Genomic DNA, 15,006 nt, shown 5'->3' with positions numbered 1-15,006 from the left:
AATTTCCTCATGATTCCCACTTTTTAATCATTCATGGTTCCGACTTCGCGTCAGCAATGGGCCTGACGTCACAATGCTGCAGGTAAAGATTGGCTGAAATGCATGGATTTATTAGTTTTCAATAAAATATGTGTAGCGCAGCAAAAAATCCTTCTGGGAAAGTTTTACGTTTAAGCAAAGTAGAAATTGTCGAGGGACGTATGTATCTAGCAACAAAAACGAAAAATTTGCGTATGGGCAAAGAAAAACGTCTGAAATTAACTGCAACTAGCTCGTTTGCAATTTCTGCATTATTAAACGTAAATGCTTACTGCGTTACATGCGTATTATTGGAGAATCCTATCTAATAAACCAATTCATTTTCGAGCAATCTTTACCTGCTGCATTGTGTGACGTTAGACCCATTGGTGAGGCGAAGTCGGAACCATGGATATGTCTTGCGTAAAGAATTTGTTAAATTAACTATATGTTGAACTAATAAATTGAATTAATTTTTAATCTATTTTTTTGACAGTTAGGTTTAAATTGTTCTGCAAACTTGAAGATGGCCTATTTGTTAAGAACTGCAACAACTTTGTCACAAAGTGCAAAGAGGTCAGTTCCCAAGTGAAGACACATTTTAGCTTTCAATATAGCAGTAAATTTAGTTTTTCTGTTCATTTCGAATTCCTAATTTTACGCTGTCACAATATTCATTCACAGTTTTTTGCTTCAGGTTTTGTAATCCCCGTTTGATAATTCGATGCATGTCAGCCAATCTTGATGGGGAATTTGACGCAGCCAAGGAAAGACTAAACACTCTAACTGATGAACCAGGAAATGATGTGAAGCTTAAGATATATGCTCTGTTTAAACAGGTTTGCTTAAACACTCATCAAGCTTTTAATTAATAACAAATAATCATGGCGCTTACTATTTTGTATACATTTGTTAGTTAGCACAGCTTTGCCAAACTTTAAAAGCTGACCGGAGTGAGCCAACCCTTGCAGCTTACAGAACACATAAGAACATTCCTGTTTGTCTTTTTAAGATACATGGTTATAAAAATACAGTTTATTTTGAAAGTTCCAACATTTTGTTCCAAGATAACTTTTTTACCTTGCCACAACACCAGTGAATTTTACCTTGTGAAGTTAATTTGGTGTTGCCTAATTTACACTTGCTTTGAAACAGTCTGTTTTTTAGAAACTTCCCCTGAGTTAACGTTTAATATGGTCAAGTCTTAAAATAGTCACGAAGTGTAAACAGCCCTCAGTTGTAAGTCTCCCTCATGGAATATTTGACACTTTAGTACAAATTTAGAAAATAGCTAATATTGTTGTATGTGATAATGTTGACTGTTCATTCAATGACATTTTTTTAGGCAACTCTTGGTGAAAACACAACGAAGAAACCTGGAACTTTTAACTTTGTCGGACAGGCAAAGTGGAGCGCATGGCATGAACTTGGTGCCATGTCCAAAGTGAGCAACAAAACATTAATCTAAAATCAGTTTTGTTCTGTTTGAATATTTAAACTAAATGTTTAAAAACATGGTTCGGTATGCAGAATTTTAAACTTGATTAGGTCTAATATGTACTTTCCTTCAGTGCAACTTGGTCTTGTTGGCCAGGTAAATACAGTGACCATCTGTAAGCAGCTCACAAAATTCATATTATTGACTTCTGGAATGTAATAATAAAGAAGAAAAGTACATGTTACACCTAATCTGGGTTTTTTTTTGTGTCATTTGTCTGTCATTGACCCAATTTTTTTAGAAATGTCACAAAAAATAAAAGCCATTTTGGACACAATGTCCCAAAGGAAATTGGCTGGTAGATTATTCAAGTTGCTTACATTTTTGCGAACGAAAGTATTATGACGTAAATGACCAAAATAAATTGAAAATGTCCTAAATTTTTGCTGGCATTTCGGTCATTTGACAGAAATTTTTTAGTGAAAAAAAAAACCCAGCACCTAATCAACATTAAATTTCTGCATACCGAGCCATGTTTTTATACATTTCAACGTAAATTAACTTTTGAATTGGTCACAATTGTTGATTTATTGGTGCAAAGAAAAGTAGTGAGTTTGATTGATTTGTGGGTTTAGAATGTCGGCATGACAACTGTTAGAGTTGTTTTATGTTTGTAAAATGTTTAGGATGAAGCAAAGTCTGAATATGTTACATTGGTGAACGAGTTGGCTGGAAATGAAGAGCCAGAAGAAGGAGCTTCAACTGAGGCTTCGTCACCTTCTGAATACAAGAATTTGATTGTGACACAAGAAAATAAAATTACTAAGATCGTTCTGAATCGACCGAACAAGAAAAATGCCCTCACTGTTGATGTAAGTTTGATTCATAGGATCGAAATGTTTTAACTTAACAACCAACCCTCTGTCAGGATTATTCATAATAAAGTTTTCTGGCATTCTTTTTTTATTTAATATGATGTTGTGGGTGTCGCACCACATCCTTTTTTAATATGTACTTTTCAAATATGTAATAAACATTGTAGTAAAATGCCAAAGATCACAAACTGCTTGAAATGTTTGCAAGGAATCACACATGTGTTTGAATAATATAATTATTGTTTTTCCACTTTACAGATGTATGAAGAAATTATTGTTGCCCTGAATGCAGCAGCAAAAGACAACAGCACAGTTGCCATAGTAACCGGAGCTGGGGATTATTATTGCAGCGGAAATGATCTTGGAAATTTTATGAACATTAACCCAAGCGATATGAAAAAGGTTGCTGTGGATTCTGGTGATTTGCTCAGGTTTGTCGACTCCAAAATTTGTTTTTGGTTTAAAGTTTTAAGGTTTTAAATTTTTGCCCCATCTTATCAAATACTGGGAAAATGTTTAAATATTAAAGCATGTAAACAGACTCTTCATGCTAATTTGTAACCAATCATCATAAATATAAGGTCTTTTACATCAATGTTACAACTTTGTGTCAACGCTACTGGTTTCAGAAAACATGTTTTGCATTTTATACATTGATGTAATAAACCATTTTATTGCTTAATACATATATATACTTCTCCATCATAAACATATTTGTTTTGCATAATTGCATGATGGTGTGTGGTGTCTAGAAAATGAAACAGAACTGTGTCAATTCCGTAATCAGCACACATTTTGTAACCATAATTCTTACAAGGGACCACTTTTGTCAGTCTTTTTTGTGAACAGAAAAACCTGAACTTCTTTTTTTATCAAAACTAAGAATAATTTTGAGTTTTTTATGCAGGCGATTCGTGTCAGCATTCATTGACTTTCCAAAACCCCTCATTGCTGCTGTGAACGGTCCAGCTATTGGTGTTTCTGTCACAGTCCTCGGTTTGTTTGACCTGGTACTTGCCTCGGATAATTCAACATTTTCAACTCCGTTTACCAATCTTGGTCAAAGTCCAGAAGGTTGCGCAACTTACACATTCCCAAAAATAATGGGCCACGCTAAGGTAAGCTTCTTCATTTCTGCTAAAGACTTGGGGCATTTTCAACGGGGCATTGTTGCACATCACTGATTTGTTGTAGTATCGTTTGGCTTCTGTAAGCTTTTGTAGCATTCAAAACCTGAATTTGATTTCCTTTTTGCATGGTCCTTTGGTTGTAACTATTGTTACATATTCACAATCACAAGCAAATTTGTCCCACTAACCAATATTTTTGGATCCAGATTGAATGCATCATTATATCATTTTGTTATTGATAAAAGCGTTATGCTTTAACTTACATGTGACAATTATCTAATAGGAAATCTTGTTTTCGTTTGTTTCGTAATTTAAACCAATACTATCGACTGCTAACAATTTTAGGCTTGTGAAATGATGTTGTTCAACAAAAAGTTTACGGTTCAAGAAGCTTTAGCTTGTGGTCTCGTTACTCAAATATTTCCTAAAGATTCATTCCAGTCCAATGTAGATGCAGCGTTGACTGAAATTGCAAAACTGCCTGCAAAGGTATCAATTATTTGTTTATATGCTAACTTTGCAGTTGAAAACAACCAATAATATATCTAACAAAAGATCTGTTTTTTCATTACTTATTTTGCTTGCTATAAAAATTCAGATTGTTAAACTTTTCTCATTCCAGTAAAACCCTATAATAATAATTATTGTGTTAGGTCATTTTTTGTAAATATTACATAAAAAATTTTTGTGTGCATTTCAGTCTCTTCTGTACTCAAAAACATTAATGCGAGCACCAGAGATGGAACAACTTCATAAAACAAACAAGGCAGAATGTGAAAGACTGATCGAACGCTGGCAGTCTGAGGATTGTATTAATGCCATCATGAAGTTCTTTGCGGCCAAAAACAAATAATTGAACGGCTGAAAAGATCTTTCTTATTTGTCCAAATAATGCCTTTGATTCTAGTTTGTTTGTATTTTCACAGCTCAAAACAAGCGGTAATTATACAAGGTTTCATTGCTATGTGTTACAATAATTTTATTGCTGTTTTCTTTAAACACTACGTATGTATTTATGTTCATTGAAACATATCCAGCCCAGGTACAGTAAATTAACACCAAGTTCAAATATTAAAATTAGAACTTGCTGCATACCTCTGCCATATGTATGCGATTTACATCTTTTGTTGAAATTTATGCAGATATGGTACTCAGTTCAAATTTACTGTGTCTTGAATATACAAAGTTATGCATTGTGTCCGTGTGATCTTGTAAATCTAATGCAGATCCAACAAATTAACGCACAGTAAGGGTTGTAAAAAAATGAAGAAGTTAATCATTAATACAAAGCATGTGTGTCATGTGAATTCAATGTAACACTTCTACATCGCGATTGCTGCAATCGTTGAATTCGACCAAACCTTGGCAACTTGTGTTATATTTGTTAATTTAAAATTGGTTGTTTAAGTGCTGTTGATATATTTTCAAAACAGAACCTGATATGATTTTATGTTCCCAGGTTACATAATAATTTTTCAGTGTTTAGGTTAGTGAATAGTAGGAATGTTTTTGTAAATCTTGAATTATGAAAAGCAAAGATCCTGTTGTGATTTTGGAGAAACGAAATAATTATTGGATTATTAAACTTAACCGACCAGAAAGTAAAAATGCCTTCATTCCAGAAGTGAGTTTCACATGTTTTACAATGGGGTAGATTTGGTGACAAAACATTGCATTACATTAACTTGACTTAAATTCTGTAGTAGTTATTTATATCTGAAATTGTTTTAAGTTCTTTTTGTTACAATGTGCGTGTTGTGTATTTTGGGGGTTATGTCCCCTTTCAACAATATTCCTTAAGTCTGCAAATCTGCTCTTGGAATCCTTTCTTTTTAAATGACTGAAAGATTTCACTGGTTAAACTCTGCACCATTGTGGCTACTTTCTAAATTTGTGGTTGAGAGTTTAAAAGTGCTTGCTAACCTCATCATTGCACGAAACATGTTATTAGGTGTGTGTGGTGCAGTAAGTTCTATACTTACTTTATTTCATAACAATGATCATTCTCTGTCTAATCACCACAAATCTGTGCAATTAATTGCTTTTCATTTTATGACGAAGTTTTTGTTTTGGGATTTAATGAAAATCTGTGTGACTCACTTAATAAGACCTTGGTAATTCCCAGGTTGACAAATACTTGACCTGCATCCATCAAAAAAACTTTTCATGTCCATCTGTAAGCTGAATCTATTTTGTTTCATGCAGATGTACAGCCTTGTTACACAGTACTTGAAACAAGCGAGTGCAGTAGATGTCGTCAAATTTGTTATTCTCACTGGGGTTGGTGATTATTTCACCAGTGGGGCAGATCTCGCCACTCGAACTGAGAAAAATGCAGATGAATTTGATCGCGGAAAATTGGCAACATTCATGTTAGTTTTTGCCTTGTATTAGGTGATTTTACTGCAATAACAGTCAAGAACTTGCATTAAGGGATATATATTTGAAGATTAACCTAAGCAAGTAATACACAAATTTGTTATCATTCCACAATTGTTAATACTTCCAGATTGAATAATCATAAGTTTAATTTCAAGTTTAACCAAACGATGGCTAAACTATGGGCTATATATAATTTTCTGTCATGGGACAGTTTGTCTTTAAAGCAACCCTTGACTTTATGCTGTAAGTTATTTTGTGGAGGTTTGTATAGAAGTTGTATCTTTGGAATCAAAAATTTGCTGCTCAAAACTAATGTTATTTGGTTAAAGTAAGTTTCTATTTGGTGGACATTTATATGAAAAATAATTGTAAAATTTTCAGGTCATTTGTTAGAACCTTGATTCTTTTCCGTAAACCGATCATAGCTGCTGTTAACGGTCCAGCGATTGGAATTGGAACGACAATGCTGGGGTTGTGTGATGTTGTACTTGCTACCGATACAAGTTACTTTCAAACTCGATATACAAGGATGGGAATTGATGCTTTTTCTTTATACATTTTTCCCAAGATAATGGGAATGATAAAAGTAATGCATCTATGTATTGGTCTTAACAAGTTTCATTGGAAAGGAAATTTCTTGATAATATTGTGTTGTCCATCCAGACAACCAACATGCTTCTGTTCAACCAACCAAAAAATGCTGATGAAGCAAAAGTTGCTGGTTTGGTATCGGAGGTTTTTAGTCGTGAGACATTTTGGACTCAAGTTACAAACTTTGCTGAAAGCATCTCAGAGTTGCCGGGAAAGGTGACAAACCAATTTTTGTATGATTGAAAAATTATATTTCGTTATTATAATTGACCAGTCAATGTTGACCTGAAACAATCATTATGTCACAGCACTTAATTTTATTTTGTCTTTAAATTTCAGTTATTTTTATGTCAAATAGGTTTAAGTATATGGTTTGCCTCTATATGACCATTGATCATTTCACAGCAAAGCGAAAACCACAATGTAATGATGAGTTCCAATAACTATGTGTTTTTTGTGAAGATTAACTGTAAAATTAAACCACTCCAATAGTTTTGTATAAACTAAAAAAGATCTTTGTTATTGATACAGAGTTTGTTGTATGGAAAAGCTCTGGTGAGAAACAATAATAAAATTCAATTGCTGGAAGTTAACAGACAAGAATTTAAACGCACGATTAAACATTATCTCTCTGGTGACCAAATTAAACAAGCCTGGAATTTTTTAAAGGAACGTATAAAAGTTAAAGAAGCAATGAAATCAAAACTTTAAAATAATTGAAATGTATCCAGACGTAAATGAATTGCTTGTGTGGTCTCAGATATAAAATGTTTTGATTAATGTCTATGAGTGGAGTTCTGTTTTTTTCCAAATATGAATCCTTGTTCATAACCTTTGCTGTTTCTTGATATCTTTGCTTTGATTGACAATTTATTTTAGTATCTGCTTGCAATTATTTGTTTGTTCCTATTCATATTCATGGTCCAGTGTTTTTGCCATCTTGTAATTGACTTTTTTCAAACACCAAGCTGCATATTTTGTATTATTGTTTTACTTTCTCCCATAAACTTTTACTGACTTCGATTATTTCTTATTGTTTTAGCTCCTTTGTAAGTTGCAAAAATATTTGCTGAGTCATGTAAGTTGCAAAAATATTTGCTGAGTCATGTTAGTTGCAAAAATATTTGCAGAGTCATGTTAGTTGCAAAAATATATCTGACAGTGCACAAATTTGATATTTCATTCACATGGTGAAGATTCAACAAAGAAAAAAATACCTGGTATGAGATTTGTTAAATGATCTTTCAATCTTAAAGCATGCAAGAAAGGAGCCTTTTTGGCTGCAGTTGCTTTTCTTTTTCTCCATATTATCATGTGTTTTATGTAGTTATGATGTCATTTTCTGCCAAATTCATTAAAATTTGTTGATGTCTGTATGTGTATCAAGAGCAAAAATCAATTATATTCTGTAAAACATCATTATTAACAGTAAAAACATATTTCGATGCAGACTGTGATCTGTGATCATGTAGAATCATATGCATATGATGATGACATGAAGCTCTTGGTTATCACCGGGACTAGTGAGTATTTCATGGTTTGACCTGATTTCTTCAATTCAGCAGCAGCTCAAGATACATCCGAAGCTGCACGCAGAGAGGGGGTGTTTCAAGTATATTAATATTGTGCATATCAGGAATGCTGTTTCATGCTTGTGGGGTAAGTTGTTAGAAAACAAAAGTTTGTAACTTTGTAGGAACCCAATGATGAAATATGGTGCCTTCATGCACACATTAACAATAATTAAACATTCTAATTGATCAGATTTATTATCTACTTCTGTCCAACAAGCTTTGGTAGTTGGACCATATCTTACCACGGTTGTGAAGAAACATTTAGATTTCCAATGCTTAAATGCATTTTTCAGTTGTACGACTTTAATGTTCGCAATCTTTCCTGTGTGTGAAATGTGGACATCATTGACGAATTCCCGATTAATAAACCTAACACTTGCTGAAAGAACTGAAATTACAGCAAGTTTTTTTTAGTTGTTTACAGGTTATTTTTCAGATTAAAATGGACTCATAATCTTGATCGGCTTTCAGAGTGGTGTCTGTAGATTGATGAAGATTTTTTTGTCGCAACCCAAATATGACAACTCTGTTTTACCATAATACCCATTGTAACCAGACCTAATTTCTTGTGTAAATGTTGTTGATGTATTTGCTGAAACAACAATTACTGAAAGATTTTGCCTGATAAAATGTTATTCTGTCTTTCATTCAGAGGTTAGTAAATATTGGAAATTGTTGGTAAATGTGAAATATGAAAAGCAAAGATCCTGTTGTGATTTTGGAGAAACGAAACATATATTGGATCATTAAATTTAACCGACCAGAAAGAAAAAATGCCTTCATTCAAGAGGTGAGTTTATACATTCTGCATATGTTGGTCACTAAGAAAATAAAAAATTAATTACTGAATTTCTGTCACGTTGAAATACAGTAATTTTTTTAAATTGGAATTTTCAAAATTGTCACTATTTAAGCCAATTTATAGTTTGTTTTTTTTCGGAAATTTTGTTTTTTTATTGCTATTGTTTTGTTCAATCAAAACACAAGTTCCAACTACAAATTTCTATCAGAAATTTATAATTATGAGCAATATGCATGTATGATATAACGTATTGAAAACCTTTTCACATTAATTTAGAACCACTTTATCTGATTTAACTTGTACAGATGTACGCCCTCATCACACAGTACTTGAAGCAAGCGGATGTAGAGGATGTCAAATTTGTTATTCTCACTGGGGTTGGTGATTATTTTACTAGTGGAGCAGATCTCGCCACTCGAACTGAGAAAAATGCAGATGAATTTGATCGTGGAAAACTGGCAACATTCAGGTTAGTATAAAAAGACATTTCTGCCATGTATTAAGCGATCTTACCAAAATGTTTTAGTGATCAGTCTGTTAAATTGTAGAAATAGAACTGCAGTCAATTGATTTGTTGTGTAGTAATTTGTGTAACACTAAATATGTTTGAATAGTCTCACTAAAAACTAATGGAAATATTTTTTAAGATTGAGTGTTGCCCAAAAAATTACAAAAGTTTAATCATTCCAGGATTGGTTTTTGTTCCAGAGTCTGTTGATGATAATTAATTTGAAATATATTTTGCTCAGATAAAATATCCTATTGAAACTAAAGTAACCTCATCACAAGTGAAATGCATGCAATATATTGTCATTTGAATAAAGTTTCAGAGACGTTATTGGATGATTGAAGCTCTGTTAAATATTTTTTTTTACTTAACTGCGAGTGTGTTTTGCAGACAAAATTTGAGTGAAATGTTTTTGACATTCCCAGATTATTTGTTGAAGCGCTGATTCTGTTCCGTAAACCGATCATAGCTGCTGTTAACGGTCCAGCGATTGGAATTGGAACGACAATGCTGGGGTTGTGCGACCTTGTACTTGCTTCCGATACAAGTTACTTTCTAACTCCATTCACAAGGATAGGAATCGTACCTGAAGCTTGTTCTTCGTCCACTTTTCCCGAGATAATGGGCACAATAAAAGTAATGCATGATTTCTATGGATTGCTTGTAAAATTCAGTTGAAACAGTACGAAAAAAAACAGTAAATTTGTTTGTCATAATATTTAAAAACGAAAAGAAGTTATATATTGTGATGGATGGATGGTTTGTTCCATCGCAGTGTTGTCCAACCTGTGGGTCGTCTGTTATCCAGAGTTGCATTTTGTGTTGCCCTTATATTTGAATATCAAAGAAAACGTAAAAAAAGGAGACTTAAGTTATCAGTTAAAAACTCTGCAAAATCAAAACCAACTTCTGAATTAAGCCCAGAAGGAAATTAAATTCAATGTGGATTTGTGTTAGTTACTGATAATAATGTGCTGTTCCACAATATATATGTATATTTTTTTTTCTGTAAATCACTGTGTGTTTCCAGGCATCCAACATGCTTCTGTTCAACCAACGCATGAACGCTGATGAAGCAAAAGTTGCTGGTTTAGTATCAGAGGTTTTTAGTGACCAGACATTTTGGGCTCAAGTTACAAGGAAGGTTGAAAGCATCTTGGAGTTGCCAGAAAAGGTATCAAAATAGTTTGAATATATAAACCACTTAATTATTTTAGGTCGAATATAAAATATATAACTGCAGATACTCAAATAAACCTTAATGTTTCAAGCACGATGTATAGTAAATGCATGATGTTTGCGGCATTCAAGCTATTCAGAACATTAAAAAAAACTTTTTGAAAGGTTTAATAAATTTCCCCCTATTGTGTTTATGTATTTGGAAGTTTTGTGCATTTCCTATAGCAGGAATCATCTTATTTAGACCACTGTCCTGGTGAAGCCAATAATTTATGTGAAATTTATTTGAAGATTTTTGATTATGAATTTCACATTCACAGAGTTTGTTGTATGGAAAAGCACTGATAAGAATCAATGACAAAGTTAAACTGCTTGAGGTTAACAGACAGGAATGTGAACGCATGATTGAACGTCATACGTCAGGCGATCCACTTACACAAGCCATCAAGTTTAGGAGGGAAAGAATGAAAATTAAACAAGCAAGAAAATCTGCTTTGTAACTTTCTTCAGATTATTTAGTGTCATATGAGTGGTGATTCAAAGTGTAATAAGTATCCCAATATTGTTTTACAACCCAGCTTGTTTACAATTACAAATGTTTTAGAAATGAAATGTTTTCATTCATTTATCTGTCTTTGTTGTGAAATTGTACCTCTGAAAGCAAATATTTACGAATCATTGTTCTATTTTTATATGATAATAATTTTGTTTGGAAAGTTGTGTGTGAATGTTCAGTTGGTGCTGCAACTTTTTATCATGCTTGAATCTATGCAGTATAGTTTGTATCCTTTTAATTCCTATTAATTTTTCTTCATATAATTTAAAAAAAACTATTTTACCTTTCACTGAAATTTAGACCTTGTGTAAAATATATTGCTGAGTCATGTCTGACGCAAGCAAGTTTGTGACAGCTGTCAAATATGATGGATATGCTGTAATGAGGATTAACAAACCAGAGAGAAAAAATGCCATAACTCCAGAGGTTTGTTGGACTATTTTTCTACGCACAAATTATCTTACATTGAACCTTCTGGCTTCAGTTACAACCCAGCTGTTATGAACGCTTTTGGCTACAATTGTTTACCATTTTGCAATCTTTTGTGTTTTTCAAGTATTTCTACTACCTGTTAACACCACGTTGTTATATTCAATCTTATTTTCATCATTACCACATTTTCAGATGCAAACGGTGATGCGTGATCATATAGAATCATATGCATATGATGATGACGTGAAGTTCTTGGTTATCACGGGGACTGGTGAGTACTTCACGAGTGGAGCTGATTTCCTCAATTCAGCAGCAGCTCAAGATACATCTGAAGCTGCACGCAGAAAGGGGTTGAATCGCTTTAAGTATGTTATATCCTTACGTGTAATTCGACATGTATTGGTTTTTTAACGTAAGTTATTAACTTTCGTACGGGAAAACTTTTCGTAACATTTCATGGAATCGGAAGCAATGGTCAAAAATCATTTGTTCTCCGAAACGAAATGTTTTGATGTCGCTGTGAATTTTTCTGGTCACACTTTAAAAATAACCGCGCATCCATTGCGGGTTAACTCCTGGCGTACTTACAGGGTGTTCGCTGATACTCTCATCAAATTCCCCAAACCCATCATAGCGGCTGTGAATGGACCGGCCATAGGAATGGGAGTCACCATGCTTGCACTGTGTGACGTAGTTTACTGCGCCGACACGAGCACTTTCTTCACGCCATTCGGGCAATTGGGACTTACCCCTGAAGCATGTTCGTCGTTTACTTTTCCCAGGATTATGGGGAATTCTATGGTTAGAAGTGACTGAGTTTTTTGTGAAATAATTCTTGCAAATTAGCTGTTGTTTTTCAGGCAAATGAAATGCTCCTGTTTTGTCGTCGAATTAACGCACACGAAGCTCTCCAGTGCGGTTTGGTTTCTCGGGTTTTCCCGAAAGAAAAATTTTGGCAGGAAGTCCAAAAGAAAATCGACGAATTTGTGGAAAATCCTATTAATGTGAGTGAAATCACTGAGCATAAATCCTGCCACCGTATTCGTGGATCTGGTTATTTCATATATTATAATGTCCACCCTAATTCAGTCTTTAACTATTTCAAAAAGCTGCTGATGAAAATTAGTCGTTTTTTTTGTTCATTTTTTATTAGAAAGACAGCTCTTGTAAAATTACAATGCCTGACATGCAACAATGTAAATGTTTAAATTATAGATTATATTTGTGTTGACAAATTAAGCTGAAATCCGCCTGAAAGCGAAATTTTATTAAAAACATTCACAGATGAAAATAAAATGATTATTATTTACGCAGTCCTACATCTACGGCAAGCAATTGATCCGGATGAATGACCTTGACACTTTGTTGGAGGTCAACGAGCGTGAGGTTGAGAGATTGGTGGAGAGATATGGGTCAGATGACCTCATACAACAAGCCATGAAGTTTATGCAGAAGCGACAGAAAATTCGAGAACAGCGAAGGTCGAAGTTATGAGGAGGGGGGATTTGCCAAATCATGGATGCAATTTTTGTTTAATTTTCTATTGACGTTGTACGTGATGAATTCACTGCAGATAAAAGGGAGTGTCAGTCTATCTTAATGTGGTTGGAATGTCATCAATTCGTCTCAGAATTTACAGTTTTTATTCAAGTTGAGTTCTGGGCATCTTTTTAATTTTCAAATTTTTACAAAAAATAAGAGTGTTTGAACGAATTGCACTAAATTTTAGGTTGCAAAACTTTTTGCAGCCACGGAATGCTCTATTTTTCTAAAATTTGTCTTAATACAAGTTAAGTAAGATAAAATCATTGCAATTGTTTGGTAACCAATTACGTTGTTGAACTCATATATTAACGAAGTGTGCTTGATTTTTGTTGTTGATCTCCGTGATTTGTTTTTTTATAACTTCATAATCGAATTGTCTCAAGATTTTCACTGAATTTTAATTAAACTCGTCCGTCTCGAGTTGAAAGAACAAATATTTCTAGTTTTTGCGACCAATCGAGAACAGGTGCGAAGAACATCCATGAAAAATACACATTTAAAACTGACAGAAAGTAATTATAAAAAAAAATTAAGCCATATATATTCTGTTACGTCGACGAAAGCTTCAAATGATACAAATAATTAAAGCTCTGTTGTAGGATTAAGGCTGGGATTTTAATAAGGGTGCGCTGGCCAACGTTTTTTTCTTTCTAGTTTCAGCACGCAAGTATATGAATACACAATAACGATCGTTTTGTTCCGAAAACTTCTATCGAGGGTGAAGTATTTTATTCAACCTAAAACTGTAAAGGAATTCTTATTTAATGTAAAAAAAAAACTAATCCAAATGTAACACAACTTAAAATCATATCCGCGGACCACTTACCTTGGCGGGCCACATTTGTCCCTCGAGACACACTTTGGACACCTGTGGATAAAGGGCACAGGAATCGCCTTGCAGCAACCATGCAGTCCATAAACCAGTTGTTCCTTAAGGTTTAACTTGAAAGCTTTCTCAATATTCATAAAGACATTTTTTCATACCTTGCACCTGAACTTTAATATGAAATGTTTCTTTGCGACATTTCTTACAATGTCCGTTCCTACCTTTTCTGTTTTTTTTATACATAATTTTGCAAACCAGTCGGCGATAGGAAGGTTTCGCCTGGAGGTCTGCTAGGTACTTTATAAGAGTGATATATGGGATCATCACCGGTCAGGGCGCTTCCATCTATAACAAGTAACATCTGTTTGAACCCCGCAGTGGACAATTGGACACCAATAAGATGCAGCTTTTTGGCGGCAAAATAAATCTCCAATCCGGTCAGGAATATTGCGCGCACCAGTACATGCAGGGTATCCAGGAAATTTAGGCTCACCAGTTGTGGAATGGCCACAGTGGAAGCCTACGAGTTTTTGCAGCCCTTTTGTTAACAGCGATAGATAGCATTTTTTAGAATATCCGAAGAAAACGACCCCAGCCATCTCAAGCAAGTAATTCTTACTGCCACCTTGCCGTATTTTCTTGTTTAAAAATTTGAAACTTCTGGGAAAAAAAGCTCTGATGCCAATCCATATACCAGCAAGCAGAAGACTATCGGAATATTCGGGGTTGGGGATGTGATTTTCGGATACCGTACCGAACAGAAAAACATTTATTTTGTATTCAGAGGAATCCGAATCGACCATCTAATGAGTTTACTTACATTGGAACAAAGGTGCTTGGAAACATTGGAATTTATGCACGAAAATGGGATCGTACGAAGCAAAAACTGGCGAATTTATTAGCGCATTAATAACGACATAGAATTTGATTATTTCGCTGTAACAAAATACAAACGATGCCTGTAATTTTTACAACCAAAATTATAACGTCATTAATCATTCGACCACAGATATTCCGATTTGCCCGAATCCGAATCTTTTCTGCCTTTGCAAATCCCTAGTTCTGGTGCACCGAAATTATTTTTGTTAAAAATTCGCTGTAGCGGAATGTTGTTTTGACTTGCAAGCAAGACCAAAAAACGTACTCAACT

General features: G+C 34.0%; 5 protein-coding genes across 5 annotated transcripts in view; 4 read left to right on the top strand and 1 right to left on the bottom strand.

The window, feature by feature from the left end:
- Positions 1-15,006, bottom strand: part of LOC145906582 (NACHT, LRR and PYD domains-containing protein 3-like) — a 131,468-nt gene that overhangs the window by 49,988 nt on the left and 66,474 nt on the right. The window lies entirely within an intron of this gene.
- LOC145906600 (enoyl-CoA delta isomerase 2-like) lies at positions 59-4,320 on the top strand. Its single transcript, XM_082994057.1, has 9 exons — positions 59-82; positions 515-594; positions 716-857; positions 1,364-1,462; positions 2,143-2,328; positions 2,590-2,762; positions 3,239-3,449; positions 3,807-3,950; positions 4,162-4,320. Exons 1-9 carry the CDS (start codon positions 74-76, stop codon positions 4,312-4,314), a joined length of 1,197 nt encoding a protein of 398 aa, XP_082850183.1. The 5' UTR covers positions 59-73; the 3' UTR covers positions 4,315-4,320.
- LOC145906605 (enoyl-CoA delta isomerase 2-like) lies at positions 4,943-7,146 on the top strand. The gene is made up of 5 exons (XM_082994061.1): positions 4,943-5,085; positions 5,667-5,833; positions 6,225-6,429; positions 6,507-6,650; positions 6,966-7,146. Exons 1-5 carry the CDS (start codon positions 4,987-4,989, stop codon positions 7,143-7,145), a joined length of 795 nt encoding a protein of 264 aa, XP_082850187.1. The 5' UTR covers positions 4,943-4,986; the 3' UTR covers position 7,146.
- LOC145906604 (enoyl-CoA delta isomerase 2-like) lies at positions 7,555-11,010 on the top strand. The gene is made up of 6 exons (XM_082994060.1): positions 7,555-7,654; positions 7,885-8,798; positions 9,116-9,279; positions 9,744-9,954; positions 10,349-10,492; positions 10,818-11,010. Exons 2-6 carry the CDS (start codon positions 8,700-8,702, stop codon positions 10,995-10,997), a joined length of 798 nt encoding a protein of 265 aa, XP_082850186.1. The 5' UTR covers positions 7,555-7,654; positions 7,885-8,699; the 3' UTR covers positions 10,998-11,010.
- Positions 11,345-13,412, top strand: LOC145906603 (enoyl-CoA delta isomerase 2-like). The gene is made up of 5 exons (XM_082994059.1): positions 11,345-11,479; positions 11,678-11,850; positions 12,076-12,286; positions 12,346-12,489; positions 12,800-13,412. The coding sequence occupies exons 1-5, from the start codon at positions 11,381-11,383 to the stop codon at positions 12,977-12,979; spliced, it is 807 nt and encodes a 268-aa protein (XP_082850185.1). The 5' UTR covers positions 11,345-11,380; the 3' UTR covers positions 12,980-13,412.

Source organism: Ascidia mentula, chromosome 6, assembly GCF_947561715.1.
Source record: "Ascidia mentula chromosome 6, kaAscMent1.1, whole genome shotgun sequence".
NCBI classification, from domain to species: Eukaryota; Metazoa; Chordata; class Ascidiacea; order Phlebobranchia; family Ascidiidae; genus Ascidia; species Ascidia mentula.
This window is presented reverse-complemented; position numbering and strand designations above follow the sequence as displayed.

Coding starts and splice junctions, on each gene's coding strand:
- LOC145906603 (XM_082994059.1), top strand. CDS start 11,381: ATGTCTGACGCAAGCAAGTTTGTGACAGCTGTCAAATATGATGGATAT. Junction 12,287..12,345: donor GGATTATGGGGAATTCTATG/GTTAGAAGTGAC, acceptor GTTGTTTTTCAG/GCAAATGAAATGCTCCTGTT. Junction 12,490..12,799: donor TTGTGGAAAATCCTATTAAT/GTGAGTGAAATC, acceptor TTATTTACGCAG/TCCTACATCTACGGCAAGCA.
- LOC145906604 (XM_082994060.1), top strand. CDS start 8,700: ATGAAAAGCAAAGATCCTGTTGTGATTTTGGAGAAACGAAACATATAT. Junction 8,799..9,115: donor AAAATGCCTTCATTCAAGAG/GTGAGTTTATAC, acceptor TAACTTGTACAG/ATGTACGCCCTCATCACACA. Junction 10,493..10,817: donor TCTTGGAGTTGCCAGAAAAG/GTATCAAAATAG, acceptor TCACATTCACAG/AGTTTGTTGTATGGAAAAGC.
- LOC145906600 (XM_082994057.1), top strand. Junction 858..1,363: donor TATATGCTCTGTTTAAACAG/GTTTGCTTAAAC, acceptor ACATTTTTTTAG/GCAACTCTTGGTGAAAACAC. Junction 1,463..2,142: donor AACTTGGTGCCATGTCCAAA/GTGAGCAACAAA, acceptor TAAAATGTTTAG/GATGAAGCAAAGTCTGAATA.
- LOC145906605 (XM_082994061.1), top strand. CDS start 4,987: ATGAAAAGCAAAGATCCTGTTGTGATTTTGGAGAAACGAAATAATTAT. Junction 6,430..6,506: donor AGATAATGGGAATGATAAAA/GTAATGCATCTA, acceptor TTGTCCATCCAG/ACAACCAACATGCTTCTGTT. Junction 6,651..6,965: donor TCTCAGAGTTGCCGGGAAAG/GTGACAAACCAA, acceptor TTATTGATACAG/AGTTTGTTGTATGGAAAAGC.